Below are 26,251 nucleotides of genomic sequence, written 5' to 3' on the forward strand. Positions count from 1 at the left end.
TAATGCAAGTATGGAAGATAAAAGTCCTACGCCAGTCATCTGTTTTCTTCTCCTGTGCTAGGGCACACCTAACTACTAAGACTCTTGAAACCTCATCAACGTACGAGGCATACCTAACACAACCCAAGTGACTATCAGAGTCGTCATAACCCTCCTCGTCACTGGCACCAACTTCAGAATTATATATTACATCAAGTCTAACCTATTCGCCTTCATCCTTTTCTGCTTCATCTATCAACAGTGCTTTGTTGGTGTCTCTAAAGGGGCATTGGTATGCATGGTGTCCATGACCATGGCACCTGTAACATCTTTCTTTGTATCCCCTCGTTGAAGCTCACCAACTATGGCTTTTCCTTTGTCATTTCTAACATTGAAAGTAGTGCCTGTCTGATTCCTAAGTGGCGGATTTCCTGGGTTTGGTTTGGCTCCAAGAGTAATAGGTCAAAACTCTCGGCCACGAAAATCAAATCGATTGATTACTTGTGGTTTCAAATACCTCGCTAACTCTTGCACCATCTAATAGGCATGATCTAAGGTGCTAATGTCATGGGAAATGAGCTCTTTTTGAAGCTCAGGACGTAAGCCCATCCTAATTCAAGAGAGTTACACGGGGATTTTCATTAACATCGCGTCGCATCATGTATTCATCAAATTTTACGATGTATTCTTTTGACAGTCATAGATCCCTGGTGAAGCAATTGCCATTGGTTTAGAAGTCTCTCTTGATAGGATAGGGGAAGATATTTCTCTTTGAGCTTCTCTTTCATCTCAACCCAATTAACAATGAGATACTCATCAGCTCTCTCAATTCTGCGTTCAACATTAGTCCAATAAAGTTTAGCTTGGCCCACTAATTTCATCTTGGCAAACCTCACTCTACGACCTTCAGACATCTCATGCCACTCAAGAAAGTGGTACATGTCAGATAACCAGACAAGAAAGGCCTTTGGATCAAGTTGTCCATCAAAGTTTGGGGCCTCAATCTTGACGCTACGCATGACTCGATCATCAAGATCCCGAACCTCAACACATCGTGGAGGTAATCTACCCCGTCCTCCACCTTGACCTAAATATGAACCTCTACCTTGACCTCCAATATGGACCTCAGTGTCATCTAAGGCATCAGGGTTGTTTTGTAAGGCAAACTCCAAAGCAGTCAAATAAGCATTGATATCAATGGTATTTTGAGTCACGGTTTGAAACTACTCAATAAGCTCAACGAGATCCCTCTCGAAGTGGTCACCCTCAACACTATGAGTAAACATATGCAACCTAAGATTATGGTTTCCTAGAAGTTAATGTCATGCATAAGATAATCTCTATGATTCTTAATCTAAACGCGCAACGACAAGAACCCTAAGGTTCATCACTATCCACAATAATAGCTATTTAAGTACTAACAATAGGTTCTAATGGAAGACAAGTCTTCCTCTAGCCTAGGGTTTCAGTTATATATTCAAAACAAATTTCTAGGCTCAATTTTAATGCAAAAATAACCAAATAAGTGGTACTGACTTATGGGGGCAGCAAGTTATCAATGTTTGGAGAAATTGTAAGCTAAAAAACGAAAGGTGATTAGGGTGGTAAGTAATGATGTGGTTCGAGCAGGGAAGGGATAGGTCAGGTTTTTATGGGTATTAAGGTTAGGTTTCAATGGGGTTAGGTTTATAGAGTGAATTGGGTAGGGTTTATGGATGTTTTAGAGGTTCAAAACAGAAATTTAATCAAAAAAAGTAAGAAAGAAAATGTTAAAAAATAATACCCACCTCAATAGAGAAAACAAACGTTAACTAGGACTCACTCCAAAGTGGCCTTACACCACACCATTAATGGGAATATCAAAGCTTCAATCTCAATTTTATTCGTCATTGAAGAAAATTACAGTAAGAAGCAAGCATTTATAATGTTCATTAAACCCTAAATCAAATCTCAACCATCCAATTAAAATAAGGAGATCCAATGGTTGTAAATAAAATTAAAACTTAAATAAAACAAAAGCATAAATACCATCTATGTCCCAATCCCGTAATTTTAGTTCCATTGAATTTTCAACCTATGAAAACTCATTAAACAATCAATATAAAATTACCAAATTGCCTACAAACACTTATATTAACACCATAGGCTAATAAAACATGAAAATAATATCAAATACTCATCCTAAACACTAAAATAAACTCATAAACATATATTAAATAACATGAAATATGATGACCCAATAAAATTACAACGGTGCTCGTCCATAAACTTCACGTTCATACTCCGTCCATCCACAATGAATCTAAGTGTCTGTTACTCCTTTGGAACACTCTGAAGGGTATGCCTGTGATGTCCTCATCATGAAGCTTATAGACGAGCACCGATGGAATCTTATTGGGTTATCATATTTCATGTTTTTATTTAGTTTATGCTTATGAGTCTATTTTAGTGTTTAGGATGAATATTTGAGATTATTTTCATGTTTTATTAGCCTATGGCGTTAATATAAGTGTTTTAAGGGCAATTTAGTAACTTTATATTGATTTTTTAATAGGTTTTCTTAGGTTGAAAATTCAATGGAAATAAAGTTACGGGATTAGGAAATAGATGGTATTTATGCTTTTGTTTTATTTAAGTTATTTTAATTTTATTTACAACCATTGGATCTCCTTATTTTAGTTGGATGATTGAGATTTAACTTAGGGTTTAGAGAACATTATAAATATTTGCTTCTTGCTGTAATTTTCTTCAATGATGAGTAAAATTGAGACTGAAGCTTTGATATTCCCATCAATGGTGTGATATGAGCTCAATTTAGAGTGAGTTCAAGGTAACATTTGTTTTCTCTATCGATTTCTCAATCGAAGTGGGTATTTATTTTTTATTTTTTAACATCTTTCTCACTTTTTCTATTAAATTTCTGTTTTGACCCTCTAAAACATCCTTAAACCCTACCTAATCCACTCTATAAATCAAACCCCATCGACATTCTCTTCTCCATTGAAACCTAACCTCAATACTCGTAAAAATCTGACCTAACCCTTCCCTACTTAAATCACATCATTCCTTACCACCTAAAACCTTAATCACTTTCCATTTTTTCGCCTACAATTTCTCCAAACGTTTTTAACTTGCTACCCCCATAAATCAGCACAACTTATTTGGCTATTTTTGCATTAAAATTGAGCCTAGAAATCTATTTTGAATATCTAATTGAAATCCTAGGCTAAAGTAAGACTTGTCTTCCATTGGAACTTATTGTTAGTACTTGAATAGCTATTATTGTGGGATTGTGACGAACCTTAGGACTATTTTGATTATCGCTTGGATTCTCTTGCATAATCATGAATGTATGAGCTAATGATTTATATTTGCATTGCTTATGGTAATTAAATCTGATCTCAGATTTATCATCCTAGAGTAACATTCACGGTCTTACATCACCTTATATCAGTTTGATGGTAAAAATGCCTTCTTACATTGTGATTTACAAGAGTAAGTGTATGGAACAACCACCTAAGATTGTTACTCAGGGGAAGATTGGGAAAGTGTGTAAGCTTTGGAAAGCACTCTATGATGTAAAGCAATCTCCACGGGCATGGTTTGGTAAGTTCAATGATGTGGTTCTTGCATTTGGGATGATGCAATGTCAGACAAATCATTTAGTTTTCTGATAAAAAATTGAAAAGGGGTATGTATTGTTGATAGTCTATGTTGATGACATTGTTTTGACTAGTAGTGATACTGACGGAATACAGAGGTTGAAGTTTTATCTTCAACAACAATTTCATACCAAGGACTTGTAAAAATTGAGGTGACTCATTCAAGTCGTGGAATTAGTTTCTCTCAGAGGAAGTATGTGTTATACTTGTTAGAAGAGACAAGGTTACTTGAGTACAAAGCAATGAGTAACCCAATGGACCAGAGTTGAAACTTACAACTGAACAGAGAGATGGGTTTGATGATCCTAGTAGATACAAAAGGTTAGTTGGAAAATTGAATTACCTCACCATCACAAGACCAGACATCTCACATGCTATTAGCATTGTGAGTCAGTTTATGGAAGCACTTAGGATGCCGCTAGGTAGTTGTTCAGTGTATTATGAGGTACCTAAAGGGATCTCCAAGACATGATTTGTTGTACAAGCATAATGGTCATATGTGGATTGAAAGATGTACAGATGCAAATTGGACTGGTTCTCCCTCATACAGGAGTTCTACCACAAGTTATTGTACCTTCATAGGAGGTAACCTTATATCAAGGAAAAGCAAGAAGCAACTGTGGTGACCAGCCCGTCACAAGTTTTGGTATTTATTTCACTTAACCGCTTTGGACCAATTGATTAGAAGAGGCTTCCATATTCCTAATTGTTGCTTGATGTGCATGTTGAAGTGAGGAGACGGCGGATCATTTATTTTTGCATTGCACTTTTGTTCGCCAAGTGTGGTCCCATTTCATCGGTCTCTTTAGCATGGTTGGTTGCTATCCAAAGACGATCAAGGAACTCTTTAAATCTTGGCTAGTGTGTGATTTTTCTTTCAAAGCTTCTAGGCGTATTTTGTGGAGCTTGCTTCCTTTTACCATTTGTTGGGGGATTTGGAAGGAAAGAAATAGTAGAACTTTCGAGGGAAAGGAACATATACATGATCTCATCTTATCCATTCTAGGACTTTTGTTCTTTTGGGAAAAGATTTTTAAAGTATTTAAAGGGATCTTTTTTTAGGATTATGTTGTTAGGTGGGAGGTTATTTGTAACTTAGGGGCGGCCTAAGGGGAATTCTTTTTTTATCTTCTTTGTTAAGTTGTATTTGGGGTCTACTCAACCCTACCTTTTTCTCTTTTTAATAAAATTTCAACTAATCAAAAAAAAAAAAAAAAATTTGGGTGACAAGGTCAAGTGCAAAAGCTGAATATAGAGTCATTTCTACTTCTTGTGAACTTATTTGGTTGAGACATTTTCTCCAGGAAATTGGTTTCACAATAAAGACACCTATGAGTTTTTTATATGATAACCAGGCAGACATGCATATAACTTTCAATCCAGTGTTTCACGAGAAAACGAAGCATATCAAGGTGCACAGTCATTTTGTTCGTGAGAAGCTTCTGAGAAGTGAAATTGTCACAACGTATGTTAAGTCTAAAGATCAACTTGTTGATCTGTTTACAAAGTCGTTGAGAAGTGATAGGGTTACTTTTCTACGTAACAAGCTAAGATTATATGATATATATTCTCCAACTTAAAAGGGGTGTTAGATATACCAGTATTTTATATATGTGTCATAAAGGCATTTGTGTAATTTCATTTGTTTTCTAGTTTTATATATATACCATGGTTCAAAGTGAGAATCAAGTTTGACTCTTCCCACTTTCTCCATTTGTTTCTTCCCTAACCCTAATATGATCTTCTACAGGAGGAAATAAAGGCAATTCATGTCAAATTGTCAATAAAAGTATATCATCCATGCTTACCCGCATACCCGTCCATATTGACCTTGTCCACCAGATTGTTTTTTATGTAAATAATCAAACTCAGAACGCTGGGTAACTGTCTCCCTAAAGTTAACACGGGGCTTTCCCACAGTGGCATCAACCTTATATTCTCTGCGGATGCGCTCAACATAAATGTCCAAGTGCAGCTCTCCCATTCCAGAAATTATAGTCTGTTTGTGAAGCATTCATGGTGTCATTACAAGGAATGTTAAGAAATTTATTAAGAAGTCCTAGAACCAAATCACACCTGGCCACTCTCAGCATCCAAACCAACACGAAAAGTAGGATCCTCTCTTTGAAAGCGATTCAAAGCTTTCGAAAACTGTCACAACAAAAATAAATAAAGAGAAACATAATTAATACCACTAAATTAATGATGAATTGTGCATGTATTTCTTAATAAAATTCCATCTTACACTTCTCAAATACATACATATATATATATATATATATGGGCAGCGTTGGCAAACAAAATTGTAGACAGTGTTTTACACAAAGTTTTGTCTTACATGGCTAAAAAGTTTTGAAATTGACTGATTTTTTGTGAGGATGATTTCCTCGCCATAGAGATCATCCTCACAAAAAACCAGGCCATTCCGAAACTTTTAGCCCATATAGGACAAAATAGTTTGTCTACGGAACCTGACCCTATATATATAGGGTGGCATTCGGCAGCCAACGTTGGGAGCCAGAATTTGTCCTATATGGGTTAAACGTTTCAGATTGGACTGATTTTTTTCTTCACCATAGAGATCATCCTCACAAAAGATCAGCCCAATCTGGAACTTCTAACCCCATCAAAAGTGGTTTACAAAGTTGAAGAATTGTGGACTGTCGCTTATGATGGGGTTAGAAGTTTCTGATTGGGCTGGTTTTTTGTGAGAATGATCTCCTCACCAGAGAGACCATCCTTGCAAAAAATCAGCCCAATCCGAAACATTTAAGCCATATAGGACCAATTGTCTCCCAACACTGTCCCCCTAAGATTGTCTGCCGAAAGCTATCCACACACACACACACTCGAATGAAAAAGTAGAAAATGAAAATACATGTGAGTGCAAAATACTTACCTGTCCTCCAGAATCTTTGGATACAGGAGAGACGGCTAGAGACATCACTGGCTCCGGAACATTCATAGAAGTCATGGTGTATCTAACAGATCCATCAGTAAAAGTATCTCCTAATGAAAGAATTAAAAATTTTAAAAATCAAAATTAGAGGAGAAAAATGCATGAAGAAAGAGAAAACATATAAATTCAAAGGGATAAACTCAGGGCGTACCTGATGCACAATCAACGCCGAATACAGCAACTATTTGCCCAGCATGTGCTTCTTGAATGTCCTAAAGTATAAAAAATACAGATACAGAATTAGTAAACAAATTTGAATTGAAACAGTCAGTGACAGAAGTACTGCAATGTGGGTTTTAATGAAATTTGGCACACTGAAGACTACCTCCATCTCATTAGAATGCATACGAACCAAACGAGGAACCTGTGTGCACAATGAAGATAAACTTTAGCATGCACAGTTTAGGAGAAAAATCGAGCATGGTTCCAAATGCACATTAGCTGTTTGGAGTATACAAAGGACTTGTGATCAACTTAAAGACAAAATAGTAATTTTCTTCATGGGATCCAAAGTTTGTGTATATAATAAAATATTCACAGTTCAACCGACCTCCTATCATGAATCCTAATCATTCGGTTCATGCTAACATGAATCCTAATCATTCGGTTCATGCTAGGGCACACAACATGGCTGTCGACAAAATTGAGTAGGGGAACACAATTTGTTCATCTGACCATAAATTTCTAGGACACGACTTTCTACACATTGAGGTTCTTTCTACAACTTCTAGTTATTGTCAATGAAATCTTTTTACTTATCCAAAAAAGGTTGCTTTAATTACCTCAAAATAGAACCATAGAAGCACAAGGCTCTAGGTGAAACATATTTCGACGAAACATAATGAAATATTTTCTTTTGCACAAGGCTCTAGACGAAATTTAACTAATAGTTTTTTGCATTCATTTCCCATTTCATGAAATAGTTCGGTGAATTGTTTACTTTAATCAAAACAATTGTACAAAAATATTCCTTGATGAAAAGATTATTCAGAAATTACTGATAAATTTATATAAAAAAAACGAAAATATAAATTACCTGCATAAAGGACTTGTAAATTACTCATAAAATTATTTCATTAGAATAATGAACTTACTATAGTTAGATATTTGTACATTGTCTTATTTTGATTATTTAAGCATAGTAATACATAAATAAGAGCACACATACAATTGTGCATGTTCTGAGTATTTGGTTGTTTAATAGTAATTTGTACATAATAATTCAAAAAATAGAATATAATAATATGTTAATGTAATTCTTAATATTTTTTTATTTAAGCAAGAGTTTTAACATGAAGGTTTATGTATGTAGTTAATGACATTAATATTCTTATTTCTATGTAAGATATTGTTGTTTTTGTTTGGTTACTGAGCTCTCAGATACCAAAGCTAACACAAAGCAAAACACTATTGATCTGTACCATATGGTTGTTTACTATAGTTTGACCTCTAAGTATGCTTTCATGCCAGTTTTATATTTGTCTGCAGTTTCAATGTAACAAATTCTCAATATTCGACCATTTCCATAAAAATCGCATTTATTCCACACTGGTCAAAATATATATATATGAAATATTTCCATTTCCAAAGCTAACCCAAATAGACACTGAAATTGACATTTAATACCTTGGAAGCATCAAATGTCTCACATCATAACATACCTTAATCTTCTTGCCTGTGTTTATATTAATTATAAAATCACCCTTCCGAATTACACCCTCATATATTCTGCAATAAAAATCATTAGAATTTATCTTACATGCAAACATTTATACCTAGCATAGTTCCATCTTCTAAGGTGCTGTTTGTTAAACTGAAAAAAATAAGTGCTGAATAACATTAAGCGCTAAATTTAAGTACTGAAAAAGTTGTTTGTTTAGATGCTGAATCATGTTTGTTACACATTGCTGAAACTGGTAAATTGTTTTTGTTACCCTTACAACCATATTATACATTGTTTGCATGTTTCAAATGCTTATTTATTATCAAACACAATAAAATATATTATTTCTTATAAAATTAAAATACAATTTATTTTTAAATAATAAATAATACTCAAATCTTCAATTTATAAATAATAATTTCTATTTATAAAAGCCCACAAATTTCAAATTAAAAATAATAATGTCATACAAGTCACCAAAATTTGAAATCAACTTTAAAAGAACTTAATTTTGGATGAATAATTTTCGATGGAAATGAAGGATGTGTACTTATAAAAGCACCATATGAATTAATATAAGCAACCCACACTATAGCCATTTTTTGTTTTGTTTTATATGGGTTAAAGTTTTTGAGATGAGCAAATTTTTTGTGAGGATGGTCTATATGGTCTAGAGATCATCCTCACCAAAAATCAGTCTATTTTGAAACTTCTAACTCGTCAAAAATAGTTTTTTTTTTTTTAAAAAAAGGACAATTTACGGTTCTTGAACTTGTTTTGATAGGGTTAGAAGTTTCAAGATGTGCTGATTTTTTGTGAGGATGATCTCCTCATTATAGAGATCATCCTCGCCAAAAATCAACTCATTCCAAAACTTATATAAGACAAAATAATTTAGCTATGGTGTGGGTTTATTAATTTGTGGGGTGTTTATATACTTATCCATGGGATATTAGAAGTAATATCCTTTTAAGAATAAGGGCATACTTGTCCATGCTCAAAAAAACAAAGGGCATACTTGTCCATGTTGAAAAAAGCAAAGTGCTTACCGCTTCAGCACTTTTTTTCAGCATCAAAATAGTGCTGAATTTTTTTCACTTATTTTCAGCAATAAGCGCTGAAAATATAGAGTAAACAAACGCGCTATTTTGACAAAAGTGCTTAATTTGATTTTTTTCAGCAATAAGCGCTGAAAAATAACGCAAACAAACACCGCCTAAGAGGACCAAATCAATTAGGTGTACCTTAGATAGGTCAGCTGACCAAAGCGCCCTTCTTCCAATTTGAACGCCAATGCAACAAGAGGTCCAACTGGAGTTCCTGATAACAAAACCTAACAGCAGCAACTCCAGGAAGAAATATTTTAGTCCTCTAAATAAAATTCCAGAAATGCAAAAAAGGAGGAACACTAATATGAATGAAATTAATGTTTCTTATTACCTTCTCTTCATCCTTGCTTTGGTCAAGAGCATGGTTAATAACTTCAGTTGGACACGGCAAGTAGTTGATCACGCCATCCAGCAAAGGTTGAACTCCCTGTCACTCAAAAATTAATTCAGATCACAAATGTAACTCGATAAAAATTAATATTAACATACACAAATAGCAAAGATCTATTATATTTTTGAATTTGGAATTTGAAATTGAATAAAATTGAAAGTTGGGAAATACGCTGAAAGATCCTAGGTTGATTATTAACATGCACCAAAATGGAATGGAAGAAACGAGGATTGTTAGACACTAACAATGTGACGTACACCACACCAAGAGATCAAAATAGTATATAAATCTTTTTGTCTTTCAAGAGAACCAAATGAGACTGCCGCTCTTGTGTCATGGTTCTATAGGTTAAAAATCAGAGTGACCATGTAGTGTGTTAGTCGCTAACCAACTAACGCAAGCCTTGATTGCAGTACCCAGCACCATGCCTTGGTGCTTCAACGGCATGCACAAATGTAAAACGTTGGGAATCCCCACACCTGTAGAAGTGTCCTTGAACCATAGCCCAAGAGTCTCGAGGCAACACAGGGTTTACATGGTGCATAAGGGTCACTTGACATGGTTGGTGTGCCATATAGGGTCTTTCACCAACACATTGGTGCACAACACTGTCCCGTGCACAACCTCATCCATAATGTGCTACAACACCAGGTGACACAGGACTACTTGGCCATTGTGCACAGAGCAGCTCATATCGAGGCAAGCATGCCCCACGACCCATGTTGGCAGCATAACTGGGGCAAAGCAAGTGAAAGCATTGACCCCCTCCAAGAATGCCCCGAGTCACACCTCAGGAGGGGTAGGTCTTGAGTTCAAATCCTCCCTTAGGGGCCACCCTCAGGGATTTATCCCAGAAATTAACTGGTACGTGTGAGCGAAGGGGACAACACGTGCCCCAAGGATTAGTCGAGTGCTCTAACAGGTCTGGATTACTAAAAAAAAGTTTTGGCCCCACTGGGCAAAGCTAAGGTCATGGTCTTTTGGAACATGTTAGAACAAACATGAAACCTCACCTCCCCAGCCCAACCAAAAATTTACAGCTTTTCTTCTAATTAAAAACAATTTAACCTACATGACATCTACACTATGAATGCAGAGATGATAATTTGAAGAAATCTTCTCGTCTACCCACTCACATGTTATCCTAATGCAATCTTACACTGCGTTACATACCTAAGAGTTACATCAGAATCTCTTGGTAAAAGTTAAGCCATGAAATCAATTAAATTTAGATTACCAAGCAATTCAAACCTAGATAACAAATGGAAGTTGTAGGAAGTTTGTAATGGAGATACAATGGTAAATACAACTAGCAACACAAATATCTATCCAAGAAGAAAAATGAAATAACGATCACAAGCAAAGATGTTACAAGTACCTTGTTTTTGAAAGCACTACCCATGAATACAGGTATAAATTTCTGTGATATTGTAGCCCTTCGGATCGCCATCTACTCAGAAGTGAGAATAAAATTTCAATACAAGAAAAACCATATGAAAGCAGAATTCAAACTTGTGTTCCCAGAATAAACTTCAGATGACAAAAGCAATGAACATTAGAATAATTCTTTAGCATGAGATAAAAACAGAATTAAAAGTGTGTGGGCCTTTTACAACCAGAAATTTCTTAATAGATAACAAATAACGAAGCTTCCCACAGATCTATGAGACATACCTAGGTAGGGAGGATCATTCATACATGGGCCCCACCCTAGAAGATATGCTAGCCAAAAATGTGCCAGATCATGGGATCAGTGGAAATATTTTGATCAACAATAGACTTCAACTAATATATCCTAAATGTATTGATAACTTCTTTTTTAAATAACAAAACAAATATGTTTCTTATAAGAAAGGACTTGTAAATTACACAAAGAATTGTGACAAATAAATTCTATTACTATATATATATATGAATAGGAGAATATTGAAAATAGAATATGTTTCTTCATCTTTACAAAAAAAAATAGGACTAATTAGTTGTGACACGTTTGCTAAAAAATCCTTTTGTAGCTAATCATTTATTGAGAAAAATTGAGAAGCTCAACATGGGGCCAGAAAAAGAAACAATTGTAACTTGTTCCCGGGCATCTACCATTATACCTACAATGATCAGCCATACAATCACTATTCATAACGGAAAGCAACATTTGCCCATTTTTATAACAGATCGTATGTTAGGTCACAAAGTTACGAATTGCATCATGCTCTTGGCGTAAAGAAAAAAAGGATTACATAACGTAGGCACTTAACTATTTCTAATAAATTGAATACTTAGATTTTGATGTATTCTAAGCATATTTTACATTGTATAAGCACGGACAATCTCCATGTACCACTTAGTCAGATATAATAGTAATTTATTTATACATATTTAGAAATAACGTTATAATATACATGAATATAGTTCTTAATAATTTGTTCATTAAGCAAGTACTTTAGATATTAACGTGTGCATAGTTAATATGACATCATTTTTCCTTTTATATGTAAAATCTACTTCAAAGAAACCAAAAGAAAAAGAAACACAAATGGAAGTCGAGAAGACCAACAAGAAGAAAGCAACAATAAGGCAAAGGAAATCAGCCAAACACCAAGCCCAATACAAACTACCCCTCCCCGATGCAATTACAAATAATCCCCCATCTAACTAGAAAGTACTCTAGGAAGAATCTCTTAGACTTGTCAAGGAGTTTTCACCAAAAGACCTAACACAACAAGCATAATATCCGGAACAGAACTTTACTTCCCTTGAAAGGTATGCTCATTTATCTCCTTCCACAGACACCAACACTTGGCGGTTGATGATAAGCTACACAAAATTCTTTTCTAGACCCAAAGGATTTTGGAGATGTCCTAGAAATTTGAAATAAGATTAACAATTATTCTCATTCCATGTAGAATGTTATCATTATTCACTCTTGGGATCTCAAATCCTTCATGTAATGGAACATCGTTGATATTCATTTTCTTACTTCATATACATATATATGAGTGTGTTTTCGTGAGTGAATAATGGAACGTCGTTGATATTCATTTTCATACTTCCTACCATTTCAATAAAAAATTGTTTATATTTTTTTCATGAAAACTATATTAATTTGCACATTGATCGAAACGTCTCCATGAAGTATTTTCCATGTCTAAGTAGATTGAAATAGACATCAAAATTGAAATTTAATACCTTGCCAAGTACAAACACATAATAAGCTTTACAAATTTCATAGTGAGTTCATCATACAGGAAGGTATAAATAAAATAAATAAATAAAAAGGGTAGTCATAAGAAGAGAACTAGAAATAAAAGGAATACTATTCACAACAACTTGAACCTTCTGTAAGGTCCAACCCCAATGCTTTTCCAACAGGTTTTTATCAATCATAAGAATTGGTTGAGCATCTAAATATGAGCGGTAAGATCAACAAAAGGGTATGAACTTGCAAAGTTACACAGAGCATCCTTTTCTAACACACCTCAAGATCACTTGATGATATAGGCTCATCACCAAGAAAAGCCTCAGCAAGTTTATCATCAACCTCAGACACCGTTTCTATTAGCTCACGCCGCTTTTCTACAACTAAAGCCTCCATATTGGCAGGAATATCGGAAGCGACAACTTTTTCTCTATAGAAGGCAACAATTTATTTAGCAGAAAAGACTGGAAAATCAACTTTCAAAGAGTTAAGCAGATCAAAAATAGAATAAAACACACCCACTAGAACCATGAAAGAAATAAGCTTTCAATTGCACAAGGTCCACAAGGCCTTCAAATTCCTCTTCCAACCCAATTGGAACTTGCACTGCAGCACTGTGATGTCGGAGCTTGGACCTTGCCTACAAAAGAAAAAATCTCAGTAATCAGCATCTCAATTTTAAGTGTTACAAGTAGAAATCTCTATTAACAGAGAAGGGAATTTGGTCAAGATGACCAACCCAAGAGAAGAGACAATCAACCAAACTTTATCCCAATTACATTGATATATGACAGACCCAATCCCATCTCCCCATGAAATCATTACAAATAATAATAAAATAAATTGGACTCTTCGAAAACCTTACACCAAAACATGAAGCCATGGAGATAATGGTTTCTTGAGAGGAGTTTTCCTTATCCTCGAATACACGAGAGTTCCTTTCTTTGCAAATATCCACTAGATCGCACTCGGGATTAGATTCCACAATTTTCTCTTGAAAGCCGAAGAGCTAAAACTAAATGAGAGCCAACTCTCCAATAGAGAGCAAAAGGACTAGGGGAAACAAGCAGAAAGCCCTAACCGAATCAGGAAAATGACCAAATCTCTCTCGACCACTTTGCAATGCAAGAGAATATGGATTACAGATTCCTCATCCGCTTTGCAAATGAGACAAATTTTGGCTATGATCACGCTTCTCTTATCCATTGTGAGAATTTTACCCAAGGATGCAACCCACATGAAGAAGAATTTTTTTGAAGGAACCCTTGTACCCCAAACGACAATAGCAGGTAATTTATGAGATTGCACCTGAGAAAGGGCATGGTAGAAGGATTTAACCAAAAAGAGATCTCTCAATCATTAAAAGTTCTTCTAAAACCAAAATCACAATCCACATTCGATCTCGATCTAACGATGAAACCAGAAATTGGAAAATCTTTCTATAAAAAAATCACGTATAGATCTGGAAATTAATCTTTGAGAGGAGATGACCCACACCAACAATCCTCCCAAATTCCTCAATAGTTAGTGTAATCAATTACCACAAACTTGAAAATTTTCCCACTTGTTTGTAAAGTGGAGGCTCTTCCTTCTTCCTATCTAGGTCTTCCTTTAGGGGCTTCATACAGGAGTACGGTAATTTGGGATCCGATTTTGGAAAGAACGGCAAAAAGGTTGAGCTCTTGGAAAATAAAGTACCTCTCAAAAGAAGGAAAGTTGACATTTATTAGAAGTACTTTAGAGAGTATTCCGACTAAGAGGGTAGAGGTGAGATTGGAGAAGCTAATCAAGGATTTTTTGTGGAACGACAAAAGGGGGAAAAGGAAATATCATTTGGTTAGTTGGAAAGTGGTGTGTACGTCTAAAAAGAATGGAGGGTTAGGAATCAAAGGTTTTAGGTTATCCAATAAGACGTTGCTTGGAAAATGGTTGTGGCAGTATGGAGGAGAGAGATAATTTGTGGAGGAAAATCATCAAGGCTAAATATGGGAAGAAGATGTTAGGTTGGGAGAGTGGGGAAGTGAACTCTTCACATGGTTGTGGAGTGTGGAAAGGTATAACAAAAGGCTACAACGATTTTCGGAAGTGGATTGTGTATAAAGTGGGGATAGTATCCAGTTTTGGGAAGACATTTGGTGCGGTAAGACAACTTCTCTTTCCAGAAAAGCCGAATAGCCCATTTTGGCTCTTCTGATTCACTTTGGAAGCGTTACCTCTAGGGATCTGGGTCTAGAAGGGCTCTTAACGATTGGAAAATTTAGGAGCTAGCTAATCTATCTTCGATGTTGGAACTCAATGCTTGGAGTTGCCTGCTAGAGATACGTGGGAATGGACCGGTAACAAGGAAAGAAGTTTTTCAGTGAGTTCTTTCCAAGCCAGTTTATAACCCCAAGGTTCACTTCTCTTTCTAGATAAAATATTTGGGGATCGAAGGTTCCTTTTAGAATTTCTTTCTTTGCTTGGCTAGATGTCTCCAACAAGCTTTTAACTTGTCATCTCATTTCTAGGATTTCACTACTCCTAACTTTTGTTGCTTGTGTCAAGCAAGTGGGGAGACTAATGACCACTTGCTATTGCATTGTTCTTTTACTTCCAAAATTTGGTCTCATATTTTAAGCATGTTTGGATTGGGTCCTCCCAGCTTCTTTGAATTCCCTTTTCGGAATTGAGGCCTGGATGTTTTCACTGGTAGGAAAAGAGCTCTCTAGGCTTTACTTCCTTTTGCTATTTGCTAGAGCATTTGGAAGGAGAGAAATAGGAGAATTTTCTTAGATGATGAGGGTTCTATTCATGAGTTAATTATGATGTTTTTAGGGTTTTTTTTTTTTTTTTGAAGTTAGATGTAGCTTTTAAAGGGGTTTTCTTTGAGGAGTTTGTATTTAAGTGGGACTCCTTGTGTTCTTTGTAAGTTTTCTTTCCGTTCCCTTTGTACTTGCAGCTAGTCATCTCAGTCTCCGACTTTATTAATATCTCTTTCACCTATAATAAAATAAATAAATAAATAAATAACTATTCTTTATAATGCATAACACGATGATCCCCTTGGGATTTCAACATGTTATCCATGTTAAAAAAAAAAGACAATAGTGTACTATACTATACTATCAAGTACCAAATTATACTATTATTATTTTTATGGCAGCCTTGTAATTTTATGGAGAGCAGTTGTAACAACATTTGGATAGACAACTGCAAACCGTCGGTTGCCTAAAATTTATAAACCTACCAAGCTATTTTCTATGCAAGACAACCTAGATTTATTCGATTCTAAGGTAGTTTTACTTTGGAAAGGGTTATGAAAAGGTTAATTATGTAGTGAAATACGAAATTTTGCAATTAGGGTTTGGGGAAGGTTTAGGGTATTTGGTTGGAGTTAGGTAATAAAGTATAGGATCGATTTAAAGGAGAGGTTAATGGTACAGGTTTATGGTTTAGAAAGGATTTCATGGGTTTCTTGATGGGGGTCAAGGGATTCTTGATGGATTCAAGGATTCACGAATTCAAGATTTCTTGAAAATTAATGAAACATACAAAAAGATAAGACTCATATAAAATTTGAAGAAGAAAATATCAAAAAATAAGATGGATAATACCTTAATCTCACACCATGATCCAAATCTAAAGAAAACTCAATAAAGAGCTGTAAAATTTCTTTTATTTTATTCATTGTCAAAAATCAATTATAATAGCTCTATATATAGACTAGACTCATAATCCTAATAATAATTCAAATCCTAATCGAATTAAAATAACATATAAATTGACGCTTTTGACCTTGAGAAGTCAATCCCGTGTAAAATTAATACCCCATCGGTATTTTGGCCATAACTTTCTCAAAACTTATTGTAATTGCGAAATCTTTGGCTTGTTGGATAGGTAATTGAGTAACCTTTCAAATGACACAAAATAGACCCAATACGACAAGTTTTGACCCCTCAAAATAAGACCTAATTAAAAATGACGTGAATAGTAACTAAATTTGAATAAAACTCCTAGAATAACCGAAAGACAACTCAAAACTATAAAAATAAAAAAATAAAAACTAATCTAAAATAATCACAAATGATAAAAATTAAATCTAGGCTCAAATAAGTGGAAACCTAAATAATTACAAAAAATTTGTTGGAACCCGGACCGTTGGCTTGATTTGTATTGCACATTAAAAACATTTTTCCCCCTTGGTATGTGATGGACAAATCCTTTCTCAATCATTGACCTATTTTGTTGTTGGTCCACATATGCTTTCTCATCCAAGGATCGGATTATTTGGATGCACTTGCCTCTTGCTTTGGGCTTGGGTCTTTGAGAGGAATTTAATCGACAAGCATTCAATAATGAAAAAGATATCCATCATAGCAAAATGAGCATCAAGTCTCTCATCTTTAATATATTAAATCTTATAAGGAATGGGATAATCTTTTTTTTTATGATTTTGTTTTTAACTGGGAGTGGGACATTGTGCAAGGGATGCTTAATTTGTTTTTATTTAAGATGGCTTCTACTTTTTTGCTTCACTTTAGGTGGGACTCCAACTTGAGCCTCAATTAAATGGGAGTGGGACACTGTGTGAGGGATGCTATATTTGTTTCTATTTAAGAAAGCTTTTAATTTTTGTATTGCTTCACTTTATGTCGGTCTCCTCGACCTCTTTTTTGTTGTTATGTGCCCTATATACAACACACATATCTAGTCAAAAGAATTTCAACCAACTAAGCTATGGGAGCACAAATAAGAATTTTAATTGAGGCCCAAAATGTAGAAGTCACAAAATCAATGCTTCTCTCATTAGTTGCTCTCAGTCATGGTGTCGCTCCGAGATTCTTTTTTCATTTAATTTTCTAATTTGATAAAAGATGTAATGTAAAGGAAATATTTAATTTTTCTCCACCAATGGAAATAGTTCGAGGAAAACTTTAAATATCTAGCTCATCATCGGGTAAACAATATTGTATATTCTAGAGGCATTATGTTACACCATCTTATTCAACTCGAAGTCAATCAACACATAAAATGGGAGAAAGAAAAATGACTAAATGTTCATAAATTTGATGCACTACCTAGGGGTGTCAATGGACAATCAAAAATTCAAATCCGATTCAAATTCGAATTCGAAAAATCAGATATTATCAGAAAATTTCGAATATCGAATTTGAATTCGCATAGTTTTATATATTCGAATCCTTATTGGATTCGGATATAATTGAAGATTAGAGAGAAAAAGTTATTAGATTGATTAGCCCTAATTAGGCTATATAAGTATTACATAAGAGAAAGAAGTGAAAAGACTAAAATAACCCTACAGACTTATTTAACACTCCCCCTCAAGTTGGTGCGTGGATATCAACAATGCCCAACTTGGACAAGACATCTTCAAATGAGGTTTTACTAACACCTTTAGTAAGAACATCAGCAAGTTGTTGAGAGGTAGGGACAAAGGGAGTACAAATCTGTCCAGAAACTATTTTTTCTCTAATGAAATGACGATCAACTTCTATGTGCTTTGTTCTGTCATGCTGAACCGGATTTGCTGCTATGTTAATAGCTGATTTATTATCGCAATATAGTAAGAAGGGGACCGGCACAGGAAGACATAAATCAGCTAGTAAGATTTTGAGCCACAACAACTCGCATATTCCAAGTGCCATGGCTCTGTATTCTGACTCAGCATTTGACCGAGAAACCACATCCTGCTTCTTACTATGCCAAGTTACCACCAACTTTAGTACAATACCCAGAAGTAGACCGTCTATCAGTCATTGAACCAGCATAATCTGCATCTGTCCATGCCTCAATGCGAAGATGACCATGATTGTTGAATAAAATACCTCGACCAGGACATCCCTTAAGGTGTCTAAGAATACGATAAACAGCAGCAAGATGAGATGTTCGAGGCGAGTGCATAAACTGACTTACAACACTAACAGCATAGGCAATATCAGGGCGAGTCATAGACAAGTAGATCAATTTTCCCACAAGACGCTGATATTGGCCAATATCGGACACACTCCCCCTCAGAATCAGCCAACCTGTGATTCTGCTCAATAGGAGTATCAGCTGGACGAGATCCAAGCTGACCAGAGGCACTGAGTAAGTCAAGAACATACTTACGCTGAGAAATAAATATACCAGACCGGGACCGGGCAACCTCGATACCCAGAAAATAGCGAAGATGTCCAAGGTCCTTAATCTCAAATTGACGTCCTAAGTAAGTTTTGACCTCGGTAAGGCCATCGGCATCATCTCCAGTAAGAACTATATCATCCACATACACAATCAGAGCAACAGTTTTGCCTCAGGAGTGACGCAAAAACAAGGTGTGATCAGCAGAACTCTGATGGAAACCAAACTGATGCATGGCCTTAGTGAAGCGCTCAGACCAAGCACGAGGAGACTGCTTCAGACCATAAAGAGACCGGCGAAGACGACAAACATGTGCAGGAGAAGCAGAAGAAAGAAAACCAGGAGGTTGGACCATATAGACTTCTTCTTGAAGATCACCATTGAGAAAAGCATTCTTGACATCTAACTGAAAAAGAGGCCATCCTCGAATAGCAGCAACAGAAAGGAGAACGCGAATGGTGGTCATCTTGGCAACCGGAGCAAAAGTTTCCTGATAATCAATCCCATAAGTCTGAGCATAACCTTTGGCCACCAGACGGGCCTTATAACGAGCAATGGAACCATCCGGATTATGCTTAAGCGTGAATATCCAACGACAACCCACAGCTTTCCTTCCAGACGGAAGAGGCACAATTTCCCAAGTTTGAGTCTTTTCAAAAGCAGTCAACTCATCAATCATAGTTGCGCGCCACTCAGGATGAGCAATAGCATCTGCAACAATAGTAGGAAGAGAAACAGTAGTAGGAAGAGAAACAGAAGCAAGAAAACTCCGATAGGAGGGTGATAGTGCAGAGTCAGATATATAATTTGAAATGGGATAAGTACAAGTGCGCTTACCCTTACGAGTGGCAATAGGACGATCATCACAGGGAACAGACGGAAACGGAGCTGGAGGCGAGGAGGCGAGCTGGTCGGACATAGAAGTGATGGTAGTATCACGTGGACGTCGAGTGTAAACCTGCAATGAAGGAGAGGACGAACTGACGGGGGGTGGAGAGGGAGGAACATGCATGGGAAGGGGAAATAAAGAAGGAAAATGATCATCAGGTGAATCTAGAGGAAACCACTCAGATTGAATGCCAACGGACCCATTATAGTAAGGAGTATGCTCAAAAAAAGAAACATCGCGAGAAATGAAACGTCGTCGAGAAGGAGGATGGTAACAACGGTAGCCTTTCTGGGTAGAGGAATAACCCAAAAAGATACATTTGACGGCCTTAGGGTCAAGTTTAGAACGATTTTGGTCAAGAATTTGAACAAAACAGACACACCCAAAAACACGCGGAGGAAGTGGAAACACGGGACGATCTGGAGAGAGCTTAGAGAGGGGTGTGACAAACTGAAGAACACTGGAGGGGGTCCGATTAATAAGGTAAACAGCAGTAAGAACTGCATCAGCCCAATAGGATTGGGGCACGTTCATGCCAATCGAAATGGCACGGGCTAACTCTAGAATATGGCGATTTTTTCTTTCTGATCGGCCGTTCTGCTGAGGGGTCTTAACATTGGACATTTGATGCTCAATGCCAGACTCTAAACAAAGTTTCAAGACCTCACTATAAGTGTACTCAGTACCATGATCAGAACGGAAGGTCTTGATGGTACGACCAAATTGGGTTTGAACCATAGCAAGAAATTGCTTAAAGATCCCATAAACCTCACTCTTGTGTTTCATAAGATAAACCCAAGTGGTACGACTGTGATCATCAATGAACAAGACAAAATAGCGAAAACCAAGAGTGGATATGACGGGGGAAGGACCCCACACATCAGAATGAATTAAGTCAAACATAGCAGGTGTAGTAGGATTCATACTAATAGGATAAGAAGAACGCACATGTTTAGCTAATTGACAAGTTTCACAAGAAAAATCAAGCACATTGTTATTATTAAATAAATTAGGGAACATGTGTTTCAAATATCCAAAAGAAATATGACCTAAGCGTAAATGCCAACGCATTACAAGAGCCTTATTAGATTGACTACTAATACTACTAAGCTGAAGAGCAGAATGGGTGCTAGGGGAATCGGGAACATCCAGGAGATACAATCCATTCACTTCACGTCCAGTGCCAATCGTCCTCTTCGACTCCAGATCCTGAAAGACACAATGAGAAGAATAAAAGGTTACACTGCAGTTCAAATTTTTGGTAAGGCTACTAACGGATACCAGGTTAGTAGTAAGTTGAGGAACATGTAGTGTGTTAGTTAAGGATAAAGAGGATGTAACAGATAAAAGACCTTGACCAGCTATGGAAGACAAAGAACCATCAGCCAGGCGAACCTTGCGATGACCAGAGCAAACACTATAGGTTTGAAATAGGGAGGACATACCGGTCATGTTATCTGAGGCACCAGAATCAATGATCCATGGTGAGAGAGTGACGGAAACACTGTGTGCAGATGCAAAGGTACCTAAGTGAGCAAAGTTAGAAACCGGCTGAGATGAAGTCTCTATCTGATTGAAGAATTTTCTGAACTTGTCAAGCTCGGCTTGGGATAGAGATACCGAGTCTGATGAGGATGTAGTAACTGAAAGAGGTGTTGAATCAGTAGTCGACTGAGAAACTATATGAGCTGAAGATCGTTGAGACTGTTTACGTTGCTGATTAGGATGACCATGAAGTGCATAACATCGAGCCTTCACATGACCTAACTTTCCACAATGATCACACTTATGTCGTTGACGGGTAGGCATAGACCCACTGGGGGGTTGTGTAGAAGATAAGCGAGTAAACATAGCAGAATGATCCCCTGAAGAATGAGGTAGGACAGCTGCACGACGACTCTCATCCGCTAAGACATATGAATAAGCAGTCTGTAGCGACGGAAAAGGATCCATACCCAATAAATGAACTCGCGCATACTCAAATTCGTCCCGGAGACCCGCTAGAAACTGAAAAACCCGATTCTTATCCAGAATTGACGAATATAATGTCTCATCAAGGGGGTCCTTCCAAGCATAGGATGAGGAATAGAAAGTCAGCTCTTCCCACCGAGCACGTAGCTGTGAGATATAAGTGGTAACTGAAGAGTCTCCTTGGGAAAGACGAGAAATCTCACGCTCCAAATTGAAGATTCTGACATTATTCTGACGTTGTGAGTAAATACTCTTTGCGGAATCCCATATCTGTTTTGCTGTAGAGGAAAACATAAAACCAGCCGCAATGTGTGGTTGCATAGAAGTAACCAACCAAGAACGGACCATAGAATCATTAGCAAACCAATGGGAGTAAGAACTGTCAGTCTGTGCAGATTGTTTGTCTGTCCCAGTGAGGTAGCCGATTTTCCCTTTTCCACCAATGAACATTTCAACTGATCTTGCCCAAAGGAGATAATTAGGACCATCTAATTTTACGGTAGTGATCTGAATACCTGGAAAATCAGTTGAGTTAGAGGGAAGACCACTCGATCCATTACTATTACCAATGATTGAGGAAGAAGACGTCTCGGAAGCCATCAAAGACTAGATGTGCTTTAGTTTGAAAAAGAAACTGATCGCAGCACCCTAAAGGTGGCAATACACGATCGTAAGAGGCGTGGAAGATGATTAAACACTGTTATATGTGACCCAAACAACCATCAAATCAATGGTAGGACACCAAGGAGTGGTTCTGCCGTTGTCGTAGGCCTCAACTAGGGGTCCAGGTGCTGTTATGTGCCCCAGAACTTCCCAAACAGCAACCTGCTGTTGATGTACCCCACTAACGATGGCCTGACAGCCACAAACAACTAGCAAGCAACTATAAAGCCTCCTAAATAGCACCTGCTGTTGCCGCAGCCAAAGAACCAATCAACTGCTGTTGCTGCAATCCAATAAACAGCATCTGGAGTGATCGCAGCCTCCCGAGAATAAATCTGCAATGATCGCAGCCTCCAAAATAAGGTCTGCTGTGATCGTAAACCACAAACTGCACCTCTGCAATGATTGTAGGTGTTTGCAGCCTCCAACACAGGGTCTGCTGTGATCATGGACACCTAGCTGCACCTCTGCAGTGATGATAAACCTCAAATAAGGATTCTGTTATATTCGCCAGACCCAAACTGCATCTCTGTAGTGATCGTAAGACCCAACTGCACCTCTGCAGTTGCTGTGGAAGTCAAACAGCACTGCTGCTGATGTCGTGGAAGTCAAACAGCACTTCTACTGCTGTCGTGGAAGTCAAACAGCACTGCTGCTGCTGTCGTGGAAGCCAAACAGCACTTCTGTTGCTGTCGTGAATGACAAACAAACACTATACTATCATGCTGTTGTTATTGTTAACTCCAAACAACAACCTTGCTGATAGAACAGCCTGATCACAGGCTTCAAACAGATCTAGAACCCCTATCGCATGATGCGATTAGGTGTAGAGTGGAGGAAAACCCCCGTAGGGGTGATGGGGATTGAAGACGAGAAGTGTGGAGGTGATTTAAGAAAGAGGAAGATGATGAAGGTGTAGCAGACGAAGCAGTAGTTGAAATCGAGAGAGCCTTGCTCTGATACCAAATTGAAGATTAGAGAGAAAAAGTTATTAGATTGATTAGCCCTAATTAGGCTATATAAGTATTACATAAGAGAAAGAAGTGAAAAGACTAAAATAATCCTACAGACTTATTTAACAGATATTAACATTTCGAATCCGATAATATCTGATTCGAAATAATATATAATATATATTGTTTTATTTGATTTATTTTTTATATAAATAATATAATATCTATTATTTTACTTGATTCCAATTCGTATTAGCCAAGACATACCAAGATTTATTTTATATGAAATATTAAACCATGGTTGTAGCAGTACATATATGGGATGTGATAGTGATCACACGTACATCAAACCATCTTTCACTTAGCTATTAAAATTATTGAATCTTTACCTGGTTAAGAACTTTCCATGGATCTGCTCCCATTCGATCAAGTTTGTTAATAAATGCCAGCCTGGGAACTTCATATCTTCTCATTTGCCGATCAACAGTAATTGATTGACTTTGCACACCACCAACACTACAAAGGACCAGTATGGCACCATCAAGAACACGCAAAGCTCTTTCAACTTCAATGGTGAAATCAACATGGCCCGGAGTGTCAATTATATTAACCTGCACTAGAACAAAGGACATATAATGAACCCATAAACGAAACCAAAATGTTATGTTGAAGCTGACAACAGTATCTACAAGAACCACATGAAACAAGAAATACAACAGAGCCAAAAGAAGCACAATCACATAGAAAAATAAAAAACAGATCATATAATATAGAAAATTAAAAATAAATAAACTAGTATACCTCCAACTTCACCAAAAAAAATCCCAGATTTCAGTAAATCAACTAATACCCACTTGTTCATAAACAAAAACAGATCACGTAACAAGGAAAAAATAAATAACTACTACTTCCAAACTCCACAAAAAAAAAAAACAGATTTCAGTAAATTAACTAATATCCACTAGTTCATAAACAGAAACAAACCACGTAACCAAGAAAAAATTAAAATTTTATAGTAAAAAAAAATTAACTACTACTTCCAAACTCCCCAAAAAATCACAAATTTCAGTAAATCAAATAATACCCTCTTGTTCATAAACAAAAACAAACCACGTAACCGAGAAAAAAATTGCACCTGATAACCGTTCCAAGTACAGTAAGTCGCAGCAGATTGAATCGTAATCCCTTTCTCTCTCTCTAAATCCATAGAATCCATCTTAGCTCCAACCCCATCTCTTCCTCTAACTTCATGAATCTCATGAATTCTTCCTGTATAAAACAGAACACGTTCTGTAAGCGTCGTCTTTCCCGAATCAATATGTGCAGATATTCCAATGTTCCTAAGCTTCTCCATTGATTCTTTCCACCAAGCTTCTTTCTCTTCCTTCGCTCGCGCCAAATTCCCTGCAGAGAATCTCCGCCGTTGCCCATTTTCGAATACAAGAACAGCGAACGGTGAGGATGAATGGAAGAGAGACGAGGATAGTGTGTTCTCTGCGCATAAGGCGTAGAGTAGACGAGTTGCAGAAGATCTTGCTGACCTCGCCATGATCCGTCTGTATTTTAGGGTTTCTTCCTTCCCTCTCTTAAACCCTACAGACCTTCACCGAGAATTCGACTCTAACCTTACGAGAAGCGAAGTAGGATTTCGGATCCTGTGGCATTGGACGGGTCAAACCGGATCCGATATTGGGCTTTGGGTCTAGGTTTGACTAATTGACTCGTACCACGTGGATCCGACTCGTGTAAAATCAATTGCCAACAACATGACCGTAGATATTATGATTTTTCAAAATGATAAACTCCCAAATTTAAAAATGAAAAATATTTAAAATTAAAACTCAATGATAAAAATCAAATAGCCAACAAGATGGGAAACATAATTAAATTATCAAAGAGAAACCCTTTCCTTGATAAGATAGTCAAGGAAAAAGACCTTACTAAACCTTATTCATTATTAAAAAGACATTGAGATTTGTTATGAATCTCAAGGATTTGTTTTATGAATCTCAAGATCTTTTTGAAAGTGGACGAGCTTTAATAAGATGTTTTTTTTCCTAACTATGTTAGTAAGACTAGTCGAAACTCATTATCTAATATGGGCTTATCTCTACTATTTATGTCATGTACAAAATCCAAGAGTATAATGAAATATTTGCTTGCTAACGATACTTGTCCAACTCAAAATGTTTTAAAGACATAATTTTCTATGCAGAGGCTGACCCAAAGAGTTTCATTTGTAGGGACCGAACTTGTACTATAAAATAAAATTAAAAATAATTATGTATATTCTTACTGTAAAAGAAGAATTAAGGTTAAAATTGTTGTATCAAAAGTAGCGATGCCAAAACTGTCAAAACCTCTCAATGGCTCATTTATAATTTAAAATATTAATTAAAAGTGATTTTTAAGATTACATAGTAAAATAATATATTTTTATAATTTTGAAAATTAACCAACATAATCTTAAGAACATATGATTGCAATTTTCTCTATTTTTAATCAAAATGACCCTGATTATATTAAGTTCATATGTTAAGGTGGGGGCATTTTTGGCTTTCAAATTTTGTGTCAAACCATTCTACACCGCCTTCTCTCATTATAATAGTTTATATAATAATATTACAAAATTTGAAAATCAACAAAGAACTAAAGATCCAAAATTTTCATCATTTGATGCTCGAAAGTAAAAAACTTAT

The 26,251-nt window shown here is 36.4% G+C and overlaps 1 protein-coding gene across 3 annotated transcripts in view; it reads right to left on the minus strand.

Moving 5' to 3' along the window:
* Window positions 1-25,530, minus strand: part of LOC147391243 (elongation factor G-1, mitochondrial-like) — a 42,184-nt gene extending 16,654 nt beyond the window's left edge. Inside the window, exons 1-13 of one of the 3 annotated variants that reach the window (XM_086457414.1) lie at window positions 24,688-25,498; window positions 23,942-24,163; window positions 13,475-13,596; window positions 13,236-13,386; window positions 11,142-11,213; window positions 9,704-9,799; window positions 9,508-9,596; window positions 8,262-8,328; window positions 6,926-6,964; window positions 6,752-6,812; window positions 6,541-6,650; window positions 5,718-5,792; window positions 5,450-5,640 (exon numbers count right to left, since the gene is read on the minus strand). In XM_086457414.1, the coding sequence (XP_086313540.1) occupies window positions 5,450-5,640; window positions 5,718-5,792; window positions 6,541-6,650; window positions 6,752-6,812; window positions 6,926-6,964; window positions 8,262-8,328; window positions 9,508-9,596; window positions 9,704-9,799; window positions 11,142-11,213; window positions 13,236-13,386; window positions 13,475-13,596; window positions 23,942-24,163; window positions 24,688-25,101 (1,709 nt within the window). In that variant the 5' untranslated portion in view covers window positions 25,102-25,498. Of the gene's footprint in view, window positions 1-5,449; window positions 5,641-5,717; window positions 5,793-6,540; window positions 6,651-6,751; window positions 6,813-6,925; window positions 6,965-8,261; window positions 8,329-9,507; window positions 9,597-9,703; window positions 9,800-11,141; window positions 11,214-13,235; window positions 13,387-13,474; window positions 13,597-23,941; window positions 24,164-24,687 lie in introns of all 3 variants that reach the window. The other 2 variants (XM_086457415.1, XM_086457416.1) reach the window with 2 other exon arrangements.
* Between the last annotated feature and the right edge of the window lie 721 nt (window positions 25,531-26,251).

The sequence above is a fragment of the Akebia trifoliata genome, chromosome 11, assembly GCF_017979445.1.
Source record: "Akebia trifoliata isolate Shusen 1 chromosome 11, ASM1797944v1, whole genome shotgun sequence".
In the NCBI taxonomy this organism is placed as follows: Eukaryota; Viridiplantae; Streptophyta; class Magnoliopsida; order Ranunculales; family Lardizabalaceae; genus Akebia; species Akebia trifoliata.